Source organism: Papaver somniferum, chromosome 9, assembly GCF_003573695.1.
Source record: "Papaver somniferum cultivar HN1 chromosome 9, ASM357369v1, whole genome shotgun sequence".
Taxonomy (NCBI): Eukaryota; Viridiplantae; Streptophyta; class Magnoliopsida; order Ranunculales; family Papaveraceae; genus Papaver; species Papaver somniferum.
The window spans coordinates 42,878,276-42,896,091 of NC_039366.1; the positions used below are offsets into that span (position 1 = coordinate 42,878,276).

The following is a 17,816-nucleotide window of genomic DNA, read 5'->3' on the forward strand; positions in this document are numbered from 1 at the left end:
GTAAGGGGGTTCTAGAGTGAGTCTTGGTCAAGAAATAGAGAGAGAAAGTAAATCTAGGGCAAAGAGATCATTGTAATAGTTTGATGAATCCTTATAATTCTACCTACATTTCATATAATAAGAAGATGATTACCTAAATTCTCATTTAGTGATAGTGGAATGTAATTGTCAAATTTATGACAACTACAAGTTTTATGAATGCTTCAACCAAATTATTAGAAATCTAACCTTTTCATTTTAGTTCTAAGCAAGCACATCTGCAATAGTTAGCAAGGTGCACTTCAGTTTTTCAATGATCCAAGCAAGGTAGTAGGTGCAAGCGTTGCCCAGTCACTATTCAATCCATTGATTTGTCTTCCTATCGTGCAATCCAGTGAGGAACCACATTTCGAAACAAGAAACCCAAGACCTCAGCCCCTTGAGCCATTCAATTTGCAAAGTCAACTCCTTCCCATCTGACCTAGTAATCTAAGTGTTTATTTATATGCAGAATTATGAGTTTTAAGATAACATTTTTGCTCGTTTGCTGTCATTTTTCCCTGCTCTTTCAAAAGGGACAAAAATAGAATGCAGAAAAAACTACAATAAGTGACACTTACATGGACAAACAACAAACTGGTGAAAACATCATTGCAACCAATTACTGTCATTACCAAAATGTTCTGCAGAGCCAAAGAGATATCAACTGCAAAAAAGTTATTACTCGTAAAATAAGCATTTGCATATCTGGGACTCCATTCAACCACAGCCGCTTGGGATAGATTCCTTCATCCTGGAGAATGAAAACGTCAAGATTCCAGTTCAATTAATCAAGCAATAGCCTGATACAACATGCCTTTTTAATATAAACCACTCTAGACTGCATTCAATAACAAGAAAAGGTGTATGGTGTACCTATGCCAATTAGAAGTGCTGAAACTGGAGTATGTGACTTATGAGATCTTAAAAAGTTAACACTACTGTGCAGTAGCACATCCATATACAAAATGCAAAATTCAGGTAACTTGATAACTCTAAAATGCTAGACAATCACCAAAACTATGAAAAGAGATCAGGGGCATTCCAAGAATCGAACTCGGGACCTCTCGCACCCAAAGCGAGAATCATACCACTAGACCAAATGCCCAATTTATACAGAAAAACAGAACTTATTGAGTATTATTTTTAACACGGTTAGAGGTCAATCTGTGCACAGCCTGTCAACACATCAGGCATGATCAAACTGATACATTGTAAGTCAGTAAACTAAGTATGCCGGATAAATTTCAGTTCTATTATCGCTGCACATTTGTGTAAATTTTTTTAAACAGGTTCAAAAATATTTCAAAGAAGCACCATCAACACGCAGTGTTAAAGAAAACCAAAATTTTAACTTGCATTTATAATCAAATAATCAGGGTTTATCTCGAAATAGAAAAATGAAACAATTTCAATTAGTAACTCTAATTTCATGAATTTGATAGTATTACAATTTCAGTGGCCAGAATAATATATTCAGTGAAGCCGTAGTATCATGAAATTACTGCAGAACATACCTTGATTGACTCCATTACCCAGTGATACCAATCCGATCCACTGCATCGTATAACAAAGCGAAGCCAAATCAAATCAAGAGAAAGAGAGAAATCTCTGATTCAAATCGCATATGAAAGAAGTTAGGGTTTACGGAAGGAATTAGGTTCTCTCACAAGTCATAAAATAATACACTTCTTCGTAGACAATGCCGGAGCAGGTGGAGGAGGCCCTGAGGGTCTCCTCTCAAAGAAGAAACGACGAACTGATAAAACCCCCTAACCCCTGAGCTATATCCCAAACTTTAAAAAGGCATATTTGGGCACAGTCTTGAACTAGAAATTAAGCTATCTTCCAAACACCTAAAGCTGTATTTGGGCACAGGTTTTTAAGTAATTTAACTTACTCATTTACTAATTTCTGTAACAACAATGAACCGGTTACTAAATCGAGCAACTACTCTTCCGTTATACTGTTTATTATGTATAATATCACCAGGAAACAGGAAACATGTATTCAACAGAGCGAGTGAGGTATGAAATCAACTTACAAGGTCTGCTTTAATAGGATGGTCATCAGGGAAAACACCATGACATCTCAATTGCACTGCAAGAACAACTGAAGTAGACCTTGAATCAGAAGTGATTGTGCTTGAGAAAGAGGAGGTAATTCAGAGTGATAAGAATACCATACACTTCATAAAGCTAGAAATCTAAGTGGCTTTTTAAAGCAGAATTATGAGTTTTAACACAACAAAGTTATTTTTCTTTTACCTTCATTTTTCCCTGTTCTTACAAAAGGGACCAAATTAAATATTCAGATGACTTACATAGACAAGCAACAAACTGGTGAATGCATCATTCAAACCGAATTTCCTTACTGCAATTACAAAGGGTGGAGTAAACTTACCAAAATGATCTGCATAGCCAAAGAAAGATCAACTGGAAAACAAAAAAGTCACTAAAACGTAACCATTTGCACATCTGAGACTCCATATTCAACCAAATATTTTGTTAATATAACCTAGGCTGCATTTAGTTACAAGAGAAGGTGTACCTATGCCAATTAGAAATGTGAAAATGGAGTATGTGTCTATGCGACTTATGAGATATTGGCAACTTAACACAACTCTAAAAGGCTAAACCAGCATTGATGACCACTACATGTAGAACATGCTGCACATTCATAGGAAAAATGCAAAATTCAGGTGACTTATGGGATATAGCAAATTGTGGCATAACTCTAAAATGCTAGACAATCACCAAAACTATTTTGGGTCAATCTTTGAAGGAAAAAAAAGATGGGGGCATTCCGAGAATCGAACTCGGGACCTCTCGCACCCAAAGCGAGAATCATACCACTAGACCAAATGCCCGATTTATACAGAAAACAGAAGTAATTTCTTATTAATGATCAGAGGTCAACTTGAGCACTAGTCCAACGAACCAAGTATGGCTGATGAATTTCACTTCTATCCCTGCACATATGTGTAATAAATTAACCAGGTTTAAAAATTATTCAAAGAAGCGCTAGCAACAGCAAAATTACAAGGTGTTACTACTATCACCCGCGGTAAGAGCTCAAAACATTTTTCATTTAAATATTTGCATGTAATGCTGATCTTAGAAATAATGCAAAATAAACAGATCACTGCATGGAAGTGAAAAATGGGAAAACTATGAAGAAATTTCTTGTTCTCGACCATAACAGTTGCAAGAATGCAATATCTAGACATGCATGTTTACTAACTGTTCACCCCAAGTTTATTATCAATCTGAAAAACACTAAAGAATACCAAAATTGAAAATTTTAACTTGTATTTATAATCCATATTACTACACTAGTAACCTACTCCAAATTCAAATTCAATTGACAGTACAATAAATTCAGTGAAGCTGTATAACCAGTATCATGAAATTACTGCAGAACATACCTTGATTGAATCCATTACCCACTGATACCAATCCAATTCATTCCACTGTATACCAGAGAGAAGCCAAATCACATCAAGATAAGGAATTTTTCCAATTGAAGAAGTTAGGGTCATACGAGTACACGAAAAAGTTAATTTTTCCAAAAGCTATGATTTGATTATCCCCCTTTATGAAGTGAAAATATGAGTATGCGAAAGAAGTAATTTTAGTCCCACGTCTGTAGTGAAATCAAGAGTTAGTATGGAAATCTAACCTATATGGATAATCTCTTAATCATTAACAACATAATCACTCCTCATCTGTTAGAATAACGGCATCCAACTCAAAACCAATTGGCAATGAGTGGAGAGGCCCCAAAGGATTATAAACCGCAGGATCTTAGATTGCCCAACAATGTGGGACTAATAATCTCAACACGCCTAGCCTCGTTGGGTCTAACACGTGGACAACAATTAAATCGGGTGACGCGAAGTAAAGGCGCGGTTAAAGACTCGTCGCGAATAGCCTGCTCTGATACCATGTTAGAATAAGGGCATCCAACTTAAAACCAATTGGCAATGAGTGGAGAGGCCCCAAAGGATTATAAACCGCAGGATCTTAGATTGCCCAACAATGTGGGACTAATAACCTCAACACCATCCACCTGTATGATTGTCTCACAATCATTACGACTGGCCTATATTTTTTTCAAGACGATACGGCATATTTCAATACCAATATGGATTCAAGAATTGGTTTCCAGGTTCCATATCTCTGCAGACACACACATAACAATGCACCATAACACTCAATCTCAAATCTCCTAACCAAAGCAGGCATCAGAGCTAATCCACTGCAAGGTTAATTTCTTCATGCAACTATCATTTGCCAGAACTGCTTTAAACTTTTCATGTGTTTCCTCAAAAGTAAAATATTTTACAGAGACTTTGCAATCCAATAGTTAAATAACCCAAAGTGGAGCTCATAAAAGCTTCTGCAATACTTTTTACTTTCCGTAGCATTACTCGGAACAGGTTGCTCTCACATCTCACATAACCAGAGTTTAAAGAGTAAGTTGGTAGATTACAATCCTAAGACAAACTATCCACTAGTCTATCTGAACAATTAAGAGAACCCCGCTGCGAAATCAAATCAAGCGAAAGAGAGAAATCTCTGATTCAAATTGCATATTAAAGAAGTTATGGTTTGTGGAAGGAATAAGGCTCTATAACCTAAAGTTGAGATTTGATTATCCTCTCCTATGAAGTGAAAATACGAGTATGTGAGAGAAGTTAAGAGTGAGTATGAAAATCCACCTAATTACTACAACATAATCACTCCCCGTCCAACCACATGATTGTCTTCCAATTATTATGACTGGCCCATATTTTCCAAGATGATACAACATATTTCATTTCCTATTAAGAAGCTAATTAGCTATCACTTCACCACCGAATGACAAAAGAACTCTGACCAAAACCTACTTTTCTGTTATGTAAACAAAACTGTCAAATCTCCCACAAGTTTCAAAATAATACCCTTCCACAGAGACAATGCTGGAGCAGGTGTTAGTGGTGTGCAGGGTCTCCTCTCAAAGAAGTCACTAGCAACTGATTAAACCTAAGGGCCTAAACCCTAAACGATATCCCAAACTCTCAAAAGGCATATTTGAGCAAAGTATTGAATTAGAAACTAAGCTATTTTCCAAACCCTTAAAAGCCTATTTGGGCACAGATTTGTAAGTAATTCAAATAACCCACTTACAAATTTCTCTAACAAGAATGAACTGATTACTAAATCGAGCAACCATTCTTCCATTATACTGTTTATTGTGTGTAATTTCACCAGGAAACAGGAAAACATTTATTCAACAAATCGAGAGAAGTACAAAATGAACTTACAAGAATCGGAAGTGACTGTGCTAGAACTGAAGCAGCCTTTGCAAGAATCGGAAGTGATTGTGCTTGAGAAAGAGGAGGTAATTGAGCAATTACCTCTGGTTCATAGAGAGACAAGAACTCCAGCAAGTGGATTTGTACTTTATCCATGTTTAATTGGCTTCTCTTGACTGCATCGAGTACATTTTCAGGAATAATGCCATTATCTCCTCCTCCTCCTTCTCCTCTTCCCATTCTGTAGATTCTTCGAAGGGAAGGATGAGAATATCGAGAAGTGATGAGCTGAGCAGAAATTTCTGCGATTAAAAACTAGGGTTTGGGATTTAATTTGTTTTTCTACCTCTGTTTAGGTCGAGAGATTTGAGTTCTGAGAGAGAGAGATCCGACTTCTGAATCGGTTTATACGGCGTGTTTGTTTTTTCACTAATAAAAAGGTGTTAGGAACAGGGCCGGCCCTCAAGATGATGATCCCCGAAGCGAGCTTCAAAACTATTGCCCCTTCTAACGTTGATTTCTAGCCATTTGACCAAGTCAACGTACGTGGACAACTTGAGAGTTCGAATAACTTTTAGCTTAACTAATAGCGCATTCGGATACAAATTTGCTTCTAATTTATACTGTTACAGAAGTCAAAGTCAGAAGTTAGTTTTACTTCACGAAAAGTTAAATTTTCGATTTCTAAAAGTCTTTTTAAAATTCGACAGTCAAACTGAATTCTGGCTTTTCGACTTCTAAAAGTCTAAAAACTACTTTTGATATGCTATATAAAAAGACTATTAGTAAAAAACATCTCAGAGTGTGTAACGAACAAGGTAGTCAATATCTGTTGTACATGCCGATATTAAAGGTTTTTATAGGATATCAAAAATCTTTACGATATTGAAAATATCGGCGATACGAAGGAGAAACGATAAAAACGCGTGTATCGTCCTGTACGGACCGATATATCGGTTTCACTTATACACCAATAATATAGGTTTCACTTGTACACTGATATATCAATAATGTATTTTGTCTTTTGATTATAATTTCTTAAACTTTTAGTTCAAGAAAGTAACTCCACTAATTTTGGTAACTTCATATATGATTATGGTGGATGTAATTACTATAAATGTGATGTTGATGGGATAACAAATATTCAATGTTTGGTTTTGTTGTTGATGGTATAAGGCTCTAATCAACCACCTCTTATTTTGTAAGGTCGAAGTATGTTTACTACAATTATTATTTTTTGTTATGGTATATCAATATATTTTTTTGTTTAATAAATAATAAATATTAAAAAAATCCTAATGATGTATCACCTATAAAACACAGGTACTATCATTTGTATAGGTGTATAGGACCCGACCGATATGATACCGATACACGATATTAACTATCTTGGTAACGAACATGGAAAATTTGTCTATATTTTTCTAAACCCTCGAATGGAATCTTCATAGTTATTAAGGAAATGAAACATAATAAGTCTTCGGATCCAGATGGCTATCTAGTAAGTTTTTTAAGAAACATGGGATATTGTAGGACCTCAGGTTACTCTTACGGTCCAAAATCTCCTCCAAGCAAAACAGAGAAACCTTGAAACAATAAAACACATTTTTTTTCTAATTATGTTATTAGAATTGTTAACTCCATACATAAATCTTTTAGATTCGAGCAATTCCGTCCATCGGTCCATCGGATCTGTCAAGTTCAAAGGATTATAGGTTACCCGGTTTATCCAAGGAAGGAACTGCAGATCCAATCACCTCTGTCGAACTCCCTGTCAAGCTAAGGCCTCTCTTTGGTGGTTTCTTTGCCGTTTGGGAGGTGCTGGAGCATTGAGACCAGGATATAGTTTATCCTAGGGTAGTGTGATATGCCATATAAGAGCAGTTCATATGCTAATGTTCAAACTCAAAATTTTGTTGAGCCATATGGATGGTTAAACGGGTTTCTCCACTATGGTAAAGCAGGGCAAAATGAACAGATTTGGTTTTCTAAGGCCCCACTAGTATTTCTTTTTAATATAAAATGTTTTGTAAGATAAAGTTAAAATATAAAATATAATATTTTGGTGAGATAAATAGGATGAAGTGAGATAAAATAGAATAAAAGTGAGATAAAATAGGATAAAGTGAGATAAATATTAATAAAATAACAGAATCTGCAGTGGTCGTTCGTGGTAGAAACGCCGGAGTTTGTGGTAGGAACGCCCGCGTTTTTTCTTGGCTCGCGCGAATTACATAGGCTCGCGCGTCCTTACCACAGATGCGCGCTGGATGTTCCGACTCAATGTTCAAAGCAACAGATTTGTTGATTTGAACATCCATTTTTCATGTTTGTGTCATTCCATAGTGGGAGCAAAATGAACAAACTCTGAGTTTGTTCATTCTATAAGAACTGCTCTAAGGGACCAGAGCTACCACTTCAATCAATTAACCAAGAATTTTACCGGATACGAAATGACTGGTGCTCCATCTAGTGGGAAAACCGCGACAAACGATCTCTATAGGTAAAGTACTTAAAAGACGATACATTGAGCTTAGGAAGATTCATTTATATCCCTTTGTTACGATCCACCATTACGAAATACGTCTTGAAAGGCACTGCCTATGGAACTGGTGTATCGCGTGGATCCCCGATGTTGATCCAGGCGAAAATGAAACAACCAAAGGACCCTAGTAAATTTAAGCCAATTGCGCTTTGTAACATAGTCTACAAAATAACTTTCGAATATAATAGCAAATACAATTAAATCTCTTCTAGACAAAATAGTGTCACCATATCAATCGACATTCCTTTCATCAAGCTAGACAAATTTCAGATAATATAATAGTAGCTCACGGAATACTCCAACACTTTCAAGAAGAAAAAGGCTAGTACAGGAGGGTCATAGGATTCAAAATAGATATGTCCAAATTTTTTGATAGAGTTAACTCGGATTTTCTTCTTAACACTTTAAAATCCTTTGGTTTCCATTCTTATGTATGCTCTCTTATAAACTAATGCATCTCAACTACTTCATTTGCAATTCTTCTAAATGATTCACCGAGAAACTTCTGTAATTCTTCCACGGGCCGTTGTCAGATAGATCCTTTATCTCGATATATTTTTATCATATGAATGGAAGTATTTTCTGGACATTTACCATCTCAAGAAAATGAAAAAATACTTCATGAAATCAAACTAACTCTGAAAGGTAGTCCAATTTCCCATTTTTTCTTTGCTGACGATTTCCTTCTATTTATTAAGGTAAATCTTATTGAATGCAAAAACTTACTTAGTACAATAGATACCTTTAGCAAAGCTTCGAGTCAACTAATTAGTAAAAAAGTCCATCACAAACACCAAAGAATGATGTCTAAACTATTACAGATTAAACATATAGAGTTAAAAGACTCATACTTGGGAGCACCTTTTTCATAGACAGACCGAAATAAATTTGAAAACATAGTAGAAAAGATGAAACATCAATCACAAGGCTTAAAAAATAAAGTCTTGTCTCAGACCGGTAAAATGGTTCTGAATAAATCAATTCTAGCAAGTATTTCGACTTTCCAAATGGAATTTTTTGTCTTATCAAAAAAGTATAACAAATAAAATAAATATAATTGAAAGAGATTTCTAATGGGGAATAGAACCAAATACGAAAGTATATTAGAAAAACTTAAGGTTCTTTTAATGGAGAATAAAACCAAATACCAAAGAATATTATCAAAACTTAAGGTTCCAACCTTGGTATGCAATCTTAGCCTCAAACTTAAGGTTCCAATACTTGGTATTCCCATGGACCTTAAATTGGCCTTAATCATTTCATCACATTAAACACTTAAGTCATCGAGGTCTACTTAATTATCGGCCCTCTACAACCATAATTGATCTTCATTTTTAATATATTATTTTTTTCGCTAAATAAATTTTATTAAATATGAGAGAAAAACATTCACAAAAAAGTTACCACAATTACAACCAAACCAATCTAAAAAAAAAGTGCAAAATCCAACCACGGAGTTGACGTTTTATTTGATTATCAATGGTAATTTCTTGGACCTGTCAAGAGTTATTTGTTGGACCCATATTTTGTAACTACAATCTATGCGACTATCATACAGTTTTCTCAAATATCTCAAGACACGTACGTATCATCCAGTACTCGATTTCGCCATAATAAATTATAAATACCATGTATAATTCTTCAAAAATAAAACATGTATAAAAGAAAATATCCATTCACTGTTTTCTATCTCACGAAAGAGTAAATGAAGCCATTAGATATAAAACTTATATTAGGGCAGAGGTGATTGATTTTATGATAAGGTTTGGTACGGTCTAGTTGAAATTCAGGAAATACAATATACTAATGAATACTAATGAAAATTGCATGAAATAAAATTTCCGTGTTAGTTGTGATTTATTAATTGAGTACTATAATTTTCTTTTAACAAACCGAGATAGAAAACACCAAAAAGGAAAAAACGACTCTCCTACTAGTTTTCGGGTAAGTAAAAGCAGCCAATCCAGACTACACCAAAAAAAAAACGGGAAAAATAAAAGTGTACCAATATGGTATACCAAGTTTATGGACAATTATCTCCACCTTTAAAACACCACCCCTACAAATCCGAGGGTGGGATATCTGGTATACCAAACTGGTATACCCGAACGAGGACCCAAAAAAAACATTGAGCCAGGCTTCCCTGGTGCCTATCCAGGACTGACTTTAAATAAAAAAGGTTTGTACTTTGTTGTTCTTCGAATCAACATCTATGAGCGCCGGGTGTTATAGTTTAAAACATTTGAAGAACAAAGTGTGAAAGTGTGAAATGATTTTGCACTTTCGCGTGAGACCATTTAACGTACATAAGTTCATTTCCCGGAATTCCAACAGTGGGTCATGTTCAGTTCCTGGAATTCCAACAATGATTAATTAGTGTTAATTTATCGTTTTAAGTGTTAATTAACTGTGTGAGATGTAGGATCAACTAATGTAAATCGATCTTCAAAATATCAAACAACTGAAGAAAAAAATTGATTTTTTTTCCGAAAACACTACACAAAATTGCTTTATGTTCATGCACTCGTAAACCGAAAACTGATTCTAGGTTGGTGTTTTTGGTATTCAACAATGACAAAAATTTGGTTAAAGTATGCATAGATAAAATCTGATTCCCATAATCGAAATTTTCGGTGTCATATATAAAGCGATTGTTTAGTTTTTGTAAGAAAAAAAATGCATTCATGCTTTCATTCATTTCAAATTGACTCATTTTCGTAGGAATCACAGATGCACTTAGCACGTGCATCAAGCCTTTGAACCCATAGGTGACCCTATTGGACGAGTTATAGTCTCGTGAGTGTTGACATAAAGATCTATCCACAAAATCTACACAAAACTCCTAAAACTATCAATCTTCGTCGGAGGAATCCGATTCCGATTCACCCACCATAAAGTCCGGGCCGTACTCCAAAATTTTGGATACCATGAAGTGATAGCTTTCATCAAATTTGATTGCTCCCCCCTTTAAGGTAGCGCGCTTTCACAGCTTCATGCTCCAAAAACAAAACACAAACTTACCTTGTTAGTTACAAATTGATAATAGTAGATTATGTAGAATAAACCATAAAAATACTTACAAATTGTTGAAGGGACATGCTAAAGTGGCTAGTGTTCAAAATCCGTTCTTGGATAGCTATAAAAGTAATTACTTTCGTACCCAAAAAAGGCTATGTTGAAACAGTGAAAGATTGTAGGCCTATTTGTCGTCTCAAAAACATGTATAAGATTATTGCTAAAATTCTTGCCTCTACAATGAAAATAGTTATGTCAAAACTCATCTCACCTGTTTGATGTGCCTATATTGAAGGAAGAAACTAATATATCGTACCTTAATTGCAAATGAGTTAGTTGACTCTATACTGAAATCAGGAAAAGCTAGTATGATCAAAATTGATTTTGAGAAGGCATTTGATAGAGTAAATTGTAAATATATGGAGGCTATTTTTATAACAAATGGGTTTTAGCAACAAGTGATGCAATTGGCTCAAATTTTTCCATTCCACAGCTACTTTCTCAGTGTTGATAAATGAGTCCTCTTTAGGTTATTTTAACAGTTCTAGAGGTGTCATACAAGGTTGCCTTTATCCCCTTTACTTTTTTATGTTTCTATGGAGCGTTTCTCAAGGTGTTTAGACACGGAAGCAAGTTTGAACATGTTCAGTGGATTTAGTGTATCTCAAAATGGCTTAGTTGTAATCCATCTGTATTATGATGATGACATCATATATTTTGTTGAGAATAACAAAGAGGAGCTCACATATCTCTTCTCCATACTTCACCATTTTGAGTATATTGCAGGTTTAAAAGCCAATACCTAGAAAACCAAAATTATTGGAATTGGCGATATTCATCTTATAGATGAGGACAAGAGAATTAGGATATGCAACCGATTTAATGCCATTTATGCATTCGGGTGCAAAATCATCTTCTGAGGATATTTGAACCCTATAATTGAAAGGTTTGAGGATAAATTTTTTTATGTGGAGACAGGAAAATTTATCAAAAGGAGGTAAATTGGTTCTTCTAAAATATATATTAACCTTTCTACCTATATAATATTTCTCCTTATTTAAGGCACATATCTGAGTCATTATCATTTAAAAAGAAGATGTGATGTTTTCTATGGAGCATAAATCTGGTTCGAAAGCTTCTCATCTCGTAAATTGGGAGTAGTTTTTCTTTCTTGAAGAGAAAGGTGGTTTGGGTGTGTTAAATCTAAGAGTTATGAATCAAGCCTTATTAGCTAAGTGGTGTTGGAGATTTGGTCAAGAGAAATCTTATCTATGGTACAAAATCATTATGGAAAAATACGGTTCTTTTTTCTCTAGTTGGGTACCTGGAAAAGTTAATATAGTTCATGGTGTCTCTTGTTGGAGAACAATTGCTGAAATGAATAATATGATACTTTCAAACTCCAATTTATATCTCCATTCGGGGTTCACAAACATCCTCCTGGAATGATAAGTGGGTAGGTGACTCAAGTTTGGATGAGAAGTTCTCATTACTCTGCAAACTTGATAGATTGAATAATGACACTGTTGCAGCTCATACTTTTGAAGATGGAGCTTGGAATTTTGAATCCAAAATAGTGCTATCAAATTATGATACCAATCAGTTAGCTTCTCTTTTTCTTATTATTGGTTTCTACAATTCTACTCCTCCAATTCTGGACAGTTTACCTGACACTCGAAGATGGCTCTTAACTCTTCTGGTGTATTTTATGTCATATCTTTGTATGCAAATTTGGTTGCAGATGATGGTATGGATAATTGTCTGGCAAGCGTGCATTCCTCCAAAAATATTTTTCTTATGTGGTCTGCCATACATGGGAAGCTCAAATCTATGGATATGTTGCAACGTGTTAGAGCATTGCTCGGTTGAACCCACCAAGCGTTGGTATGTCAAGGTTGGTTGTCATATTTTAGTATCAAAACTCAGTTAGAGTCGCTTGATTAAGATTACTAGAGACAACTTCGTTTAGTTTGACTAGAAAGTTTAGGAATTTTGAGACATACAAGTATTACTCCGAAGACCTGAAAAACGTGAAGACGTGACGACTACAACGAAGACATCATCCTTCCACTTGAGGTTAGTTTTACTGACCTGACTTGTTTCAATTCCTATCATTTCTTTCAAGTCATTTAAGATTGAAAACATAACATGCGAGGTATACATGATACTCTAGTATAAGAATTGGTCATATATTAGTATGATGAAAGTGTCAAGGAAGTATATGAATTACGAAGTATAACGTTTATCTTTTGAACTTCGTAAAATCGACGTGGACATAATCTTTTTTTTTTTTTTATCAAAAGGGAAGTTGTATTAAGAAGTAGAAGAATGTACATAGTTTCTACCAGAGGTAGATGAAAAAAAGAAAGCTATAGATTATATGAAGATAGAATCTCAGGTATTTAACACAGAACTTGAGAAACTCAAGTGAATACGATGTCCTGTTGCAGCTTCCCAAGCTACGACTGCAGATTTAACTTCGTTAACCAAGTCATCATCTGTTTTATAAAGATATTGAGTTTCGAAACGTCTGCAGTTCCTTTCTCTCCAAGTCGTACTAACAATTGCTGTCGGAATCAAATCCCAAATATAATTACCAGAGCTTGACAATAAATGGTGATGCCACATATCTGTTAAGATCTTCATAGAACCAGGCAGAACCCACACCCAACCTGTTTTAGGGATCAGGCTAAACCATATCTTGTATGCAATCTTACAATCAAGAAATAACCATACATAATCTATTTTCATTTTGCAATATCTTTGTTACCATTTCTTATTTTTGTTTGCTTTCTCCACTCTAAATTTCTTGTCAACTGTTCATTTTATTAAGATGGTGGAGAAAATAGGAGATTTATTAGAGTATCATTATTCTCAGCGCAATAACTTAAAAAATTGTTTACACCGGTATCCAGATGAAGATTTTCTTACCTTTTGGTCCAAGAAGCAGCTTGAGAATGAAATGATAGAACCGAAGTCTTGATAGTCCCTTCTGGATAGTCGGATGATGAAAAAGCTGAGAAGCTATAAAATTGTAAATTGAGATCAGATACGAAAGCATATTCGTTTCCATGTTATTAGTAATCAATATCCCATACAGACACCAGACTTTTCCACCATAGTCCATTTTTATGGATTTTTCATATTCCCATGGGATTTCTCGTTCTTTCTTACTGAACTAGAGGTTTCATTTCTGCGTCCCACAATACTTCAATTTACCGTCAATTCCAGTTATCGCCTTTTTGTTCTGTTTTTGGTTCAATAGTTAGTATGCTAAATATTGGCTTGAATCTAGAAACATGTACACTCTTTTAGCCCCGCTCACATTGTGGAGTGAATATTTTGTTGAACTGGCAAGCTCTAATATCATTTGTTGAGGCTAATGCAGCCACGCTGTAAGAATATTTTGTATGACTAGAAATATTCCCTTCGGCCCATGTTATAATCTTGGTAATCAAGATTATTGCTATACTTATACCCGGTTTCATCTATGGGATTATTCCTTATATCTCTTCCTTGATGGACGGTCGATATTTAACGCCAGTACTAAATCCTAGGAACTTGGTCCTCCCAGTGGCGGAACTAGGATTTGAGACTAGGGGTGGCTTAAAAAAAAATTCTGCACACACATAAAGAAAAGAGAAAAAATTACCTTCTATTTTCGAGCAATTGAGTCTTGCTTCCACCTGACCTGGCGCAGCGGCTCCTTAACGTAGTTCTGGTTGTTTTCTTGCCTCCTGTGAAACAATTCAATCAAGACAACACGACTAGCAAATGAATTATAATAATTGCATAATCAACATACACGATATTCAAACGATTTACCTGATTAAAATGCTTAGCCTTGTCATTGCGTATGAACTATTAGCCTGCACTTGTTAGTAAGAAGTAACAACGTATAAATATATCGAGACCATAAAAGACCATGTATCCAAAAAAATGGTTTTCTTTATCATATATATATATATTATATCAATTTTTTCAAATATACATGTCAAAATGTTTTACCAAAAAATATCACCAACCCACATTTATATTTTACCAAAGAGTGAATATCATCAACCCATGGCTAGCACTTAAGTTGTACCCTACGATTGTATAAATCGTCAAACTCATCTATGATTGAATCAGTATGGATAGCTCCTGCAATGTCTTGTTCAATGTAGAGCATCATGCAATCCCTAACTTTAGGAGTCACTTTCGGAAATACTTTGTGCTTCACCAACTTTAGGAGTCACTTTCGGATCACTTGCGCCAATATGGTCGATAGTTGTGCAGGTTGCTTCGAACTTATCTATCAAACTGCATACGGAACCATAATGGGAACTCCAACGGGTATCAGTAGCACGTGGCAAAGTACCTATTTGGTTTGCCCCTTTCCCTGTCTCAAGTTCACCACTAGATAACCTTTTGGCAATCTCATCTTCTTGAGCAGACTGAAAATCACCAAATCGATGTGAAGAAGATGTAACAAGATTGACAATTGATGATAACATAGAATAAAATTTCCAAACTGGACCCAAAGTTTCAGCTGTTTTCACAAGTGCTAGCTGAAGGCGATGTGAAAAATAATGAACATAATATGCATATTTACATTCCTCACGAAACAAGGCTTGTAAGCCATTCCACTGACCACGCATATTACTTGCGCCATCATACCCCTGCCCTCGCATGTTTTCAACTTGAAGATCATAATAATTAAGAATTTTTGTTATTCCATTTTTCAGAGTTAAAGCACAAGTATTTTCAACATGTTGAATATCAAAAAACCTTTCTTGAACATAACCATCAATATCCACATACCTTAAAACAATCACCATTTGCTCTTTCTTGGAAGCGTCCCGCGACTCATCAACAAGGATACAATATTTGGCATTTCCAATTTCCTCGCGAATCTTGCTTCTAACTCTGTTAGATATAATATTTAAGATCTCTTTCTGAATCTTGGGTGAAGTATAAGTGGCATTTCCAGTGGCATTCTCCAAGACGACTGCATTCACATCTTTATTAAGTGATGCTGAATACTTGATCAATTCAATAAAATTCCCACGATTCCTTGAACCTTTTGACTCATCGTGACCTCTGAAAGCACATTGTTGACGCGCAAGCCATCTTAAACAGTCAATTGTTGTCTTGAGACGCAACCTATGTCTCGTTACAGCCTCTATTGATTGTTTCTCTACCAAAAGACTTATTCGCTGAGCTGAATTCTTCAAAGCTTCAGAATTTCCTTGGGCAGTAGAGTGTCCAGAATCAACATTTTCAGAGTGTTTTAGAAATGCACATGCTGATCCATTATTAACAGAACACCATCTTTTGAAACCTTCACTAGTGAATGCTGAGTGTTTTGGAGGATCTGATTCAAAAAGAAAACACTGAAAACAATATGCAGCATCTTTAGAAGGTGAATACTCCAACCAAGGATGTTGTGCGAACCAACTAAAATTAAAACCACGGTATTGCTTTCCGAATTTAGAGCGGGGATATTTTAATCTCGGCTGATAAGGTCCCAACAATAAATATGCTCGCCGAACTTCATCACGCTTGTTAACAGGATGTTGCATTACTGGAATTCGTAACCCCGGATCACGTTCTAATGGAGTAACATTCATCACTTCAGGTCTGTGTTCTTCTATTCCAGTTCTTTGGGTGTGCAATTCTTCGGGTTCAACTGCATCAACAACTACTTCATTGAGTTCAATATTTGGAGCAAGAGCAACACTTTCTGATCTATCTACTCTGGGAATAGGGTTGTAATATGCTTCTAATCTTCCTCGTTTGCTTGGTTTACGATTATTCGGCATCATATATCATCAACCTGTAACAGAAGTTTTCTGTAACACAATAACAAAAGTTGATTCAATCAATATGCATCACTGAAATATAACTCTTATAGGAATACATTTGACAAAACAAATCCAAGCTTGAACCTGCATTCTCACGATACAGATTAGGCATAAAAAAGAAGGAAAAATGATTACAGAGAAAAGGCTTCCTTCAAGCTCCACCAAGAATGACTTTGAGTTGTAGCCGTAGGCCAACACTATTACACGTGTTGGGTGTTACCAAAATTGAAGATTGAACCAGTTCTAAAACTTGAGCCAATAACACTGATCAATGCAAATATTGAAATTTAAATTAGTTGTTCAATTGAGCCCAAATTCTCATAAACACCCATACAATTAAGTAATCTCAAAACCCCAAAACAAACATTCCATACAAATCCCCAAATCAGAAAATCCAAAGCATCAACAAAATTAGGTTAAACAAAAATTCAATCAACTACTGATTAAGAATTTAACATCAAAGATTAACCTGAAAACATTCATCTTTTTAATCACACAAAACAAAATTATAATTTACCAACCAAGAAACCCTAGTGAATAATGATAGCAAATTAACAAAAACCCATACACGATTCATGAAATTAAGGGAATAAGTGGATAAAATTTCATCCAATAACCACATAATATAACATCAAATTCCAATTATTCCATCTTCTTACCTAGCCTAGGGTTTTGGCTTTACGGTTTTTCCAATCTCCCTCTTTCAGTCTTTCTCCCGCTGCTCACATAGACACAGAGAATAATGACTTTTTGTTTTTTTTTTTTCCCGTGAACTCTTTTTCTTTTTTTTTTCACAAAGACCAGGGCTGGCTTGGACTGGACTTACTTAAAATTGGGCTTGTATTTTACTACTAAGTAGGCCAAAAGAATTTGGCTAGGGCTGGCTTGAGCCAGTCCTAGTCCGGGCATGGTTCCGCCACTGGGTCCTCCTTCTACCTATAAAAGGAACACAATATCCATCAGTATTGGGTTCGGGAATTTTACCATTCATAACGTAAGAGGTGAAGAAGGAGAAACCAAGAATTCCACAAGGTACTACGACTACGGTAAGATGATCGATAATGTATCACGGATTAGCTCTACCAGGTATTCC

At 35.4% G+C, this 17,816-nt stretch overlaps 1 protein-coding gene, 1 long non-coding RNA gene and 2 other non-coding genes across 4 annotated transcripts; all 4 read right to left on the minus strand.

The window, feature by feature from the left end:
- Positions 1 to 1,054: 1,054 nt before the first annotated feature.
- TRNAP-UGG lies at positions 1,055 to 1,126 on the minus strand. Its single transcript has one exon. It is a non-coding gene; the product is annotated as a tRNA-Pro (tRNA).
- A 1,689-nt stretch (positions 1,127 to 2,815) lies between these two features.
- TRNAP-UGG lies at positions 2,816 to 2,887 on the minus strand. Its single transcript has one exon. It is a non-coding gene; the product is annotated as a tRNA-Pro (tRNA).
- A 12,177-nt stretch (positions 2,888 to 15,064) lies between these two features.
- Positions 15,065 to 16,489, minus strand: LOC113311879 (zinc finger MYM-type protein 1-like). Its single transcript, XM_026560673.1, has one exon. The coding sequence runs from the start codon at positions 16,487 to 16,489 to the stop codon at positions 15,065 to 15,067; it is 1,425 nt and encodes a 474-aa protein (XP_026416458.1).
- A 23-nt stretch (positions 16,490 to 16,512) lies between these two features.
- LOC113309483 lies at positions 16,513 to 17,478 on the minus strand. Its single transcript, XR_003340622.1, has 3 exons — positions 17,383 to 17,478; positions 16,859 to 16,987; positions 16,513 to 16,711 (listed from the first exon to the last, which is right to left on the minus strand). It is a non-coding gene; the product is annotated as an uncharacterized LOC113309483 (long non-coding RNA).
- Between the last annotated feature and the right edge of the window lie 338 nt (positions 17,479 to 17,816).